Here is an 11,207-nt window from a genome sequence, read left to right as displayed (position 1 = left end):
CTTGTCAACCACAACCAGTTCCATCTCTAGTTGCAGTCGCAGTAGCCATAGAATGAATACTATGACAATAGCATTTTGGACTTTTTCCCTAGAGAATTTGAATCAACCAAGGCGCCACCATTTTCATTTTGATCAACACCATTTCTAGCTCTGCTCATGTTGGCAACTTAACCAAATCAGGATCAGCATGCCGATTCAAATGTTGCACTTTGAGATGTTTTGCTACATTATCATCATCCTGTAGATCTCGTATTGCAGGGAGTTTCTTGACTGATGTGCTTCTATTCCGATTCTTGAGAACTCCAAGAATGGAAAACATAAGTGGATTCCTTTGCAACTTAGCAATCAAGTGGGATACTTGAAATTCTTGAGCTGATTTTTTTGTGTGTGTTTTGTATACCAACAAGGTCTTGGATCATCTTTCACTATTTCTCATCATCTAATGAGCCCAGTAATAATTGATTGATGGTGCTTTGGGCTTGCAGCCAGTTTGTGGAGAAAGTGCAAAGATCCCACCTCAATGCTTTGGGCTTGCATTATTGTTTTAGAATTATCTTGGAGTGGAACTTTAGAAAGCTCATTCACATGTGATGCATCAAGATTTGTCACCGTAGTTGCTTTGGCATCTAGTTTGGCAAGCCAACTCCAGCTTTAGGATTCTGATATAAGTCCGTGAGGCTAGTGTTGCTTTTATTTATTTGGCCTGCGAAGGAAAGTAGTTTATTGGAGAAGAAAGTGTTGTCAAGGGATGCTTTTTTCTCTCATGTAATCATTTGAGCTAATTCTATCAACTTCTGAACTAGAAGGAGGGTGGTGGGCATTGAACATGTCTGAGATCCCGCCATTCACAGCTTCAAGACTTGCATTCCTTGTCTAACTGGAATACTTCCATATCTCCATCATCGTACAAGATCTCATGCTTCTTGGATCCTTTTCTGTACTGTTTACTTTTGTATTGCTTTCCCATCATCTTGTCATTGCAGGTTTTTAGGCTCTTTTTTTTTTTTTGCCTGCGCTTTCGGGTTTTCAACTTAGCGGACAATGGCCCTAATTTTTGCTTAGGTCGCCCTTTCAGGTTGAACCTAGCGGGGCTCTTTTTTTTACTTGACAATTGCCTTGCTCCTGTTTCTCTTTATGAAGTTGGGTATTGCGACATATTACTCCCCCCTTCATGTTCTCTTTTTGGTCAACTCCATCGATAATTTGTGCTTGGTTCTATTATGGTTTCAAGAGCAACGACAAACTTACCTTCTGTTTCCTTTTTTTCTTGTGCAGAAAATAAGCTCTTATGTTCAACCAAACTGGAGTTTTGAAATCATACCACCCTTGATACTGACTTCATGATTAGGATTGGTTGAAGAGTTTTCACTTGGGCTCTAATAAGGAAAAAAACATAGCTATTTGATTTTCCATTTCCAATTGGTTGATAGCTTGTATCAATTATGGCATTTCCACTTTCAATTGTAGCTAATTGGACCACCAAGGCATCAGCTTGACCCTTTTGCCCCCCGGGTATTGTATCATTTGTATGATTTTCACATTCAAAAGTTGGTTTAGGATCAACATTGAATTTCTCAAACACTTGTGGAGATATAATCATGTCTGCATAGATCAATGATGGTGAAGGAGTATGGCAACACACCATTTTTTAGCATACCTCCGCTCTTGAAACTACATTTGGCTTCTTTTTGTAATTCTGTAGTTTCTGCCCACACAATAAGTTCGTGGGAACATCTTTATGGGATTGAAGATCTGTAAAGAGTTGGAATATAAGGAATTATGGCTCCTATTGGCTTTGAAAAATCGTCCTCCATGACGAAATATGTCTTGATCTCCATATAATAGATTTTCCCTCTCTCGATTTTGTGACACGGAAGATCTAACATTCTGAACTTTCTCAACAAAATCATCTTTCAGTAAGTCATTTAGAAGAGCCTTCTTAGCCATGTAAATGTCGTCTTATTCTACGCCGGTTCAAATAATTTTTTTTTTAATTTTTTTAAAATTCAATTTCTATTTTAATCTTTCCATTGCAAAGAAGCTTTTTGTAATAGGAATAGGAACAGGATGCCCATTCCTCTTCCTGATTCAAGCAATCCTTGTGTCACCGCAGAAGGCATTTTGCAGGCTGTCTGTTGCATGAGAGAGTAGCCACATAGGCTCAGATTTTGTCTTACTCATCTAATTCATTTGAGGTGGCTGCTCTCTCGTGCAACATCCGGCCCGTGAAATCCCTTATGCTATGGTCCCTAGCAAATCCCTTCTTTCAAGATTGCACCCAATGCGGGTTAATTGACGTTAAAAAGCGTTAAAGTCTACCTCTCTTTTCAAGGGGGTGCGAATTATCCTACAAGGGTGCGAATTTATCATCACCCTGTATGTTATTTCAGCTTCACATGGAGGTGACGTCATATTCTTAAAAAAAGGGTCAAATCACTACCACGTGTCACTCTCCCCATCACAGGATCCTCCCACATAACGACACAAAACACGTTATTCAAAAAAAAAAATAGTAAAATGACCAAAAAGCAAAAAAAAACTAGCGGTGTAAATTCAAATCTCATTTTTCAGAACTTTCCCGCCACACCGACTCAATTCGCGCCGTATTTTTGTTTATCAAGCCAAACGCGTCTTAGCGTGGGCCACGTATTCAATCCATGTAGATAAAGCGCGTAAACGATCCTGACACGTGGAACCCACTCCATCCCAGCTGTAATCACACGGCTAGTAGCTTCCGGAAAAAGCCACGAAGACTGAAGAGAGATATAAATTGTAAGTAATAACCCTCAAATTCCATTCAAGTTCAAACCCTTTTTCCCTCCTCTCTGTTTTTGGCCTTCTCTCTTTGTTTCTATTTTGAATTTTTGTTTTTGCAATGGAGAACGAGGCTACGGAAACTATAGAAGATGGGTGTGTTACACCGAAGCACGGTGTATATACCGCAATGGTTTGCCCACCACCACCGAGGAAGAGAACAATGGTGTATGGGAAAAGGAGTAAGCCACCTAAGAATGGGTATTTTCACCCTCCTGATCTTGAATTGCTCTTCGCTTTGCCGCCTAGACGGGAAGCTTGCGCTTGAGGGAGGGATCGCTGTTGTTCTAACACATGGGTATCCATGTGTCTGTAATCTGTAGATATATGTAACCTATTTGCTCTGTTTTTTTTTTTTGGGGGTTATGTTTTGTTGTATTTTTGATGGAGATGTTAGAGGAATGGAGTGAAAGGCACTTCATTGGCTTTTGAGTTACGTTTATGTTGTTGTCTTTTTTATTGGGTAGTTTTCATTTCTATTTTTGTTTTTGTTTGGCCTGAATGCTTCCAAGCTAAGAGATATTTGAACCTTTTTCTAAGAAAAATCCTATGTGTTGCGAGTTTTCGACTGAGAGAGAGAGAGAGAGAGAGAGAGAGAGAGAGAGAGAGAGAGAGAGAGAGAGAGAGTGAAGCTTCTGGTTTTGTTTGTTGTGAGTTTGTGACTAATAACGGTAGAACTTCGAAATCAAGATCTGGGTCTTGGAGGATTTGAAAGGAGTTAGGTAAATAGAGGATTCTGGCCTGACCTGATTGTAGTGTGAAAATTCGGTCCATTTTCAAATTTTGGTGGGAACCATTGCGTGTACGATTTTTCTTTGGAAAGACAATGAAAGTGCTCGAGACTGGAGTCATTTTTTTGTTTTGGCGGGAAAAGATAAATGGATTAAGGCCCTGTTCATTTTTGGAATTGAGAATTGATTTTGAAACCAAATCACTTTAATAATCAGATTTGGTCTTATAAGTTATAATCAATTCCCAAAATCCGAAACGAACAGGGCCTACGGATGTCATTTAACAGGGGCAAAACCTAAAAGTCATGTGACGGGGTTGAACTTGTTTCAATTGGAGTAGGTTTCTTGCCAAAACATTAAGCTTGTGGGTCCGATCCTAGCTCGCCAACAGCAACCAAAAAAGGAAAGACAACCAAAATCATCCAACTTCAATTTGTCCGAATGGGTCTCATTCAGTTTTACTAATGAGTTTGGTGCATTGGTCACCACTACCATCCGTTTTAATGTAATCAGATCAGTGTTTCTAGAAGGATGTCTTTTGGATCAACAGTTTTTGTGTGACTTGATAACCATTTTATTTTTTATCGGTGGAATAAGGCGAGCCTCCATTGTGACCTGGTCGTCATAGGTTCAAGTCACGGAAAGAGCCTCTCTGCAAAGGTTTTAAATTTTGACCGAAATTTTGGGTTCCGGTGGAGATCAAAACCGAAATTGATATACCCGAAATGGTCGTGTATTTCAGCCAAAATTTCTTTTATCCGAAATTTAAGAGATCTCACCCAAAAATCTTATTTAATATTATCCTGAAATTATAGAAATTTCTGTACGGAAATTTTGGTCGCACTATAAAATAGACACTAATTTGATTTCGTTGAATTTCAGCTGAAAATCTGAAATTTCAGCCAAAATTTTGGTTTTGGTGAGGATCGAAATACATTCCGAAACCAAAATTTGAAACCATATGCTCTCTGCAAAGCTGAGGTAAGGCTGTGTACATCTAGCCCTCCCCAGCCCCCGCAATGGCGTGAGCCTCGTCCACTGGGCCGCCGCCCTAAGTAGGGTCATCAAGAACCAAATCAAGATATGTAGAGATATTTACTGATCTGATTTGTTCATAAAAAAAACCTACATTACAAACAATGAAAGGCTGGTGTGAAGTTTCCAGGGGATGCTCCTGCTTCACTATACCCATAACCTAAAATCACTGTCACGTTGTTGCATGATCCTGTCACTTGATGAATACATTGATGCCATTATGGAGAAAAAAGAAGGCAGGAGAGAATTACATTATGACTGAATTTGATATTTGAACAACCCCGATTTTATTACCAAGATAATGGAAAACAAAATAGAAAATTGCGATACATTTTCTGCAGGACAATGTTTGATGCTCTTCATGAACTGTTGATAGCCGTATACCACTTATGGAAAGCAAGCTTCCGAAAATTAGAAAAAAAAAGAAGAATAATTTGAACACTGAACATAGCCGTTATCCAAAACCGTTGGATCAAGTTCAACATTTTGGAAGATCGGAAGGTGGAGGTGGCAGCATCTGATTGGGCAGATTCCCGTTCAACACCATCCATGCCATCTTCAAGCCCCAGCTGGTGTGGACTTCTAAGTGGCAGTGCATGAACCATACACCTGGTTTCCATGTCAAAATCCAAGTAATGTCAGCACAATTTTACAGGAAATCTCGAAAGAGATGGTATTGTCACACACTTTGATTTGGTCATTTTTTTTCCACCCAACTCTTTTTTTCATATAAAACTTTCACTAGATTCTGAATATTAATTCTAATGATCTTCTCTCTACAGTTTTTGCTTTCTTAAGTTAAAAAAAGATCAAGAAGAAAATTAGAGAAGGGAAAGATCATATGTTCTGCTCATAGCACTGGGTTAACACAGTGTATAGAGGAATGATCTGACTGCGATAATTCGGCTATACAATGTGATCAAGTGCATATGTTATCTACTGAACCAATCTTAATGAGATCATATGCTGATTTCTGAGAATAGAAATTTAAGCAAATGGGGAAGTTTTGCTGCAGACCTGGATTGTCTGCTAGAAAGCGAATGGCAACCCAACCTCCCGATGGAACACCGACAGTATTCCTCTCAATGGGATCAACCAGATTGAAGTTAGAAGGGTCCTTATTAGGATCATAGTTTCCGAAACCTTGACCAACGACAAAGAAATTGAAACCATGGAGATGAAGAGGGTGGCTCTCTGCCCCAAGAATGCTTGTGTCCTGCATCACTAGTTCCACGCTCGAATTGAAAGGAAGGACCACCAGCTTAGTACCATTGCTGACCATAGTGTTGTTAGGAGGGGTTCCTGTGTAATTGAATGGTATGAGGGGAATGTTTGGGAGGTCAGTAGTGTAGACGTTGTTTGACTGTCCAAAGAAGTGTGCTTGGAGAAGTGCTGTGGTTGGTTGGATGAAAGAGACATTGTTGATTGAAGCAGAAAATTTAGTGCCATTAGTAGGCCCTTGGCAAGTCTGGTTCTTTGGGCACGGGTTTGTGCCCAGACCCACAGTGAAGAAGAAGCGTCTGTCGACGGTCTGAGGGACGTTGGCTGGGAATTGAGCATTGGCTAAGCTGCGTAATTTCATGGTGAAATTTGTGGCGAAGGAAGTGTCATTGAGAGGTGGGAGTGTTGGTTTGTGGAGGGGAAGCTTCTTGATATTAACATGTGGAGAAGTCGTGGAATTGGGTTTTTGGTATTCGAGGATTCCGGTGGTTGTCGAATTATCGAAAGTGCCAAGGCCAGTCACATAGGGTCTTGCTCCCATGAGGAAGCTAGCATTTGGGTAATTGGGTTTGGTCTTGAAGAGGACATTAGTGGTTTGACCTGGTGTTATGAGGAGGATATCAGTGTCAAAGGGCTTTACATAGACAGCGTCGGCATCAACGACAGTGAGAGTGTGGTTGGCGATGCTGAAGAAGAGCTCATCGTTGAGTGCAGCGTTGATTAGACGGAGGAGGTAAGTCTTCCCGGGCTTCACGCTGAGCTTGAATGTATCTGCCCTCCGCCATCCAAAATAAAAGAAACAAAGAGAGGTCAATACGATTAGCAACTTGATAGATTGTTTCATTAATACCCAAATGAAAATTTTCATTAACACCCTAAGGCCCCATTTGGATACCTCATGCATTGATATTTTGATTTGGATTTGAGTTTTGAATACAAAATACATCAATCATCTTCATGATCATGTTTTAAGAGAGAGAGAAAGAGAGGGAGGGAGGGAGGGAGGGAAGGATGTCTAGCTGCTGCCAGAGCAACGTCGAGGAGCAGCGACGGGGAAGGAAGTTGCCACAAACATTGATTTCTAAATAATGTCTCGCAGAACAAATTTGAAAATCGGAATTTTTTGCACTGTTGTCGCTGATTTAAAAATCTTAGGATCTGATCCAGTTCAAAATATCAACTAAATCCAAATCTAAATCTTGTGGGTATCCAAACATGGCCTAATGGAATTTCCTAAAGCAATGGAATGTATTAGAAACATGAACAGAGATACCTTTTGCAGAACAGTTGTATGAGGGCCCGGGCAGTCCGTTGATGGTGTAGGCATCGGAGACGTTCGGGCCTCCTCCATTCTGCAAAGCTTGGTTGATGATAGCCTCAGTGTCCGCATTAAACCACTCTCCTGGAATTCAAACCAACGTCGTTTTAACTAATTAACTAAATCATGTAAGCTAGTAACCAAAACTAATGCTTAATTGATTAAGGATTTAATCCATTTAATTTTAGAATATCTGGTTTGTCATTACCAAAGATGATTGGGACTTCCATGTATGGTTTAGCAAATGGGTAAGGAACATTGCGTTTAGGGAGGATAACAATGGGTCCGTAGAGGGTTGCCCTTAACCAGGAGATGTGTCCATGCCACCAGAAAGTCCCTCTTTGGCCAACAATGGTGAAGTTGTAGACGTAGCTTTGGCCTGTCTGCATTGGGCATTGGGTCACATAAGCAGGACCATCTGCCCATCCGCTTAGGAGCTGTCGAATCCCATGCCTGTTTCGCAATCCACCATCCATCATAAAATCCAGAAAAAAAGTCAGTACCTCAAACTCTAGAGATGGAGATTATTTTGACACGAATGAAATCTAGAAAGAACCCTTTATTGGGTTATATGCATAACAATTGTGTGTGCCCTATCAGTAATGATTTTAAAATTATTAATTTGGAAGAGTTTTAGTCCCACTTGATGAGTAATACTAAAGTGAAAACTTTAATATTTTCTAATGGAACTTGAAATTGTTGTAGGGGACACATGTGAGTGCATTAACAATTTACAAACACAAGTCACTAGACTTGGTTGGAGATGTTACGAAATTTATTATGTTGTGATTCATTTAGTTTAGGGTGACAGTAGCTTTATATTAATCTCCTGCTGACTTTGTTTTTCATAGTCCCCTTTCGATTTAAGGGTCTTTTCTGGTGATTTTAAGGGCTATGAAACTAATAAATTCCATGATTTTTCATTGATGTTAATAGAAATACTTCCTAAGGAAAGCTGTTGGAAGATTTATCACCCTTTTAATGGAATTTATTTTTATCGAATAATGTCATTTTATTCCGTCGTTCATGAGTGATATAGGTGAATACACCAACCAACTAAATAACAATACAGAGGTTGTGAGAAGATTTATTACCAATGCAGGGTGATATTGTTCTGAACAAGGTTAACCACCTTAACTACAACAGTGTCACCTTCCCTAGCAACAATCCTAGGCCCAGGAAACTGTCCATTAACAGTCACAATGCTCTTCGTGTGGCACAATCGCGTTACATTTTGCATCTGAATCTGCAAGAAAAGAAGAAATGAAAAAAATAAAATAAAGTAATAGGACAGCCCACATTCCATTAGCTCAATATCAATTCATTAGCTCTACTATTGGAGAAAAGGTCACATATTGTACGTTGAACTTGTAGTGCCTGGTTATTCCTTTGTCCTTGGCAAATGTGGGGGAGGAGAGGATGAACAGAGTACTCAATGCGAATAGCAAAGCTCTCATGGGAACTGATGGAAAAACAGAAGCACCCATATCTCTCTCTCTTGAAAGATAGATAGGATAGGAGACTTTTGAGTCTACAATCGATGGTACTGGTCATGAAAGTTGTGGGATTGTTTATATAGAGATGATAGAAAGTATCTGGTTGAGCAGATGATTATTTTATCCGCAAGAAAATCACATGCATTTCTAGGCTTCCAATTTTCACTAAGGCCTATTAGTTTTTTTTTAATGGGTAAGATGGCCTAGCTGTTGGTCAAGCTGAATTTTAGAGTGTCGATAAAGGAAAGCTTATCTTATTAGCCCCCTCCTTGATTATATTTACTAAAATGCCCTTTACAGATTATATTTGGAAAGAAAATCCTCCCCCCAACATTACATTTGCCAATAAATACCTACCTTTATTTGGAATGAAAATCCTCCCCCACAACCATTACATTTGTCAGAAGAATTTTCTCATCATTTATGCGGGCAATGTGGGTAATATTGCCATTAATGAGGAGTAATATTCTTTTTCTTCTTCTTTTTTTGTGGTTTATGGAAAAAATTACATTTTTATGTTTCAAAGATATGAGAGAAGGGCATTTTCGTATACTTCCGGAGCTGTATTTGTTGGGTTCTTTAACTTGAACAAGTAGGGTTGTTGCACGGATGCCATGTTCTTAAGGGATTTCCTACTCCCTCTACTTCCTTTGGCCTGTTTCGATCTCCAACTGTTTGTCTTGTTAATCCATCAACATGATCTAAACCATTCATCTGACTATCCCTATCAAGGTTCTTTTTTATTTTGATTTGTTACTGTTCTTGCGTAGCTTTCAGAAGGACATTTTAGCAAAGGTCTTCAAAGGGATGCTCTAACTATTAGAAGCAATTGACATGATTTTCTGTTATTGATGTTGATTGTAGAATGAGGTGAATTATGAATCGGTGATGCAGACGTGATAAGACTGACACGAAAACAGAGGTTTAGGATTCTGCAGGCCTTCTTGAGAAAATCCGACCGGAAAGCGGATCCAATCATACACAAATAAACGGAAAAGTACAAATGAACACAAGCCACAAGATGAACACCAAGCTTTTACGTGGTTTAGCACGATACCCACATCCACGGGCGACAACACAATCTTCCACTATGAGAAAAATAATATACAAGGATTACAATGGATTAAATCCAAACCCATATACCCGGAACCCTTTCCTTGCCCTCTCACCTAAGATCGTATAAGAGATAATCCGAGAAAAAACCCAAGAGAATAAGAACCAAGAAGAACTTGAGAAAACCCAAAGAAACCTAAGAGAAACTCTCTCTCTCTCTCTCTCTCTCTCTCTCTCTCTCTCTCTCTCTCTCTCTCTCTCTCTCTCAATCTTGCACCAAGAGCTCACTTGCCATTCAAAGAGTGATGCAGAACGTGCGGCGTGGATCAAATCTTTTCTTCTTCTTTTTTTATTTTTATTTTCGTAATTTTATTTTTAGTATTTTTTTGGGGTGTCAAAACTTGTCTATTTAGCTTAATTTGGTATTTTTAGAAAGATTTTTCGATTATCTATCTAAAGAGCTCAAGATTACGCGATTTGGACTTGATTTGACCAAGTTATGATAAGGGTCAATTACGGAATTGCTATTTTAGGATTATTAGTAATATTTCTAAGTTTTGTTTTTGTTGCCTTAGGTGGAATTAATTGCTTAGGTCTTAAGTTAGTATTTAATGTTGCTATTCGTAGATTTTGACTCCCTATATTATGTAATGTCATGAGGAAAGAAAGACAGATTGAATAAAGTTATTTTTCGGACATCTCTTGTGAAGAGAGCATTGGCTCGTTCACATGGGTGAAGGAGCTTTGCTCCTGTCATCTTTATGTTGGAGCTTTTCTCCAAACCTTGGCATGGGTTTTCAAGCCCCCACGAGATTATTTTAGTCACTTCTTGTGTCGATCTTTATCTTGGTGTTGTTGCTCTCACGCTCCCTGCGTCAAAGAGAGCCCTTTTATATCTTAGGTTTTTCCAAAACCTAAAAAACCTACTTTCCTATTTTGCCTCTACCGAATAGGAAACAAGACACAACTTTCCAAACAATCTCCACCTTGCCTTGTTTCTCAGCCACATGGAGATTTTTCATTTATGTCGCCACCGATTGGCTGTCACCGTAAACCACCATTGAATTTCCGAAGTACCAACTACACATCCTCAAATCATCTTGCTACTAACTCCTCCCGATTAGATCAACACAACCAATGCACATGTGTAGGGGTGTTCATTACTCGGTGAAAACCGAATTAACAGACCGAACCGAATTATCGCTTCTGTTTCGGTTCGATTAAGGCTGTATCGGTTCGGTTTCGGTTTTGAAACCAAACTAAATTCGGATTTCAGTTTCAGTCTCGGTTAGAAACCAAATTGATTTCGGTTGAACCGAATAACTGAAGTGTTATGAAAATTGATTTGTATATCGGTTTCAAAGAGAAAAAGTTGTACTATGTTAAACCCACCCCTTGTTTTTTACTAGGGACAGCCCCAACTAGATAAAAGTCTACTGAAGAAGTAAGAAAGGCTTGTCCCGAGTAAAATAAAGAGTTAATATATCTCTCTCTCTCTCTCTCTATATATATATATATATATATATATATATATAGTTA

The 11,207-nt window shown here is 39.2% G+C and overlaps 2 protein-coding genes across 2 annotated transcripts; one reads left to right on the top strand and one right to left on the bottom strand.

The window, feature by feature from the left end:
- Nucleotides 1–2,767: 2,767 nt before the first annotated feature.
- On the top strand, nt 2,768–3,293 carry LOC143878508 (cyclin-dependent protein kinase inhibitor SMR4-like). Its single transcript, XM_077380784.1, has one exon. The coding sequence runs from the start codon at nt 2,876–2,878 to the stop codon at nt 3,080–3,082; it is 207 nt and encodes a 68-aa protein (XP_077236899.1). The 5' UTR covers nt 2,768–2,875; the 3' UTR covers nt 3,083–3,293.
- Nucleotides 3,294–4,843: 1,550 nt separating this feature from the next.
- Nucleotides 4,844–8,688, bottom strand: LOC143880113 (laccase-17-like). The gene is made up of 6 exons (XM_077382866.1): nt 8,481–8,688; nt 8,214–8,365; nt 7,328–7,572; nt 7,075–7,203; nt 5,598–6,572; nt 4,844–5,189 (listed from the first exon to the last, which is right to left on the bottom strand). Exons 1-6 carry the CDS (start codon nt 8,604–8,606, stop codon nt 5,059–5,061), a joined length of 1,758 nt encoding a protein of 585 aa, XP_077238981.1. The 5' UTR covers nt 8,607–8,688; the 3' UTR covers nt 4,844–5,058.
- Between the last annotated feature and the right edge of the window lie 2,519 nt (nt 8,689–11,207).

Source organism: Tasmannia lanceolata, unplaced genomic scaffold (genome assembly GCF_043159265.1).
Source record: "Tasmannia lanceolata isolate RefF3 unplaced genomic scaffold, GAP_Taslan_0.1 ptg000006l, whole genome shotgun sequence".
Taxonomy (NCBI): domain Eukaryota; kingdom Viridiplantae; phylum Streptophyta; class Magnoliopsida; order Canellales; family Winteraceae; genus Tasmannia; species Tasmannia lanceolata.
This window is presented reverse-complemented; position numbering and strand designations above follow the sequence as displayed.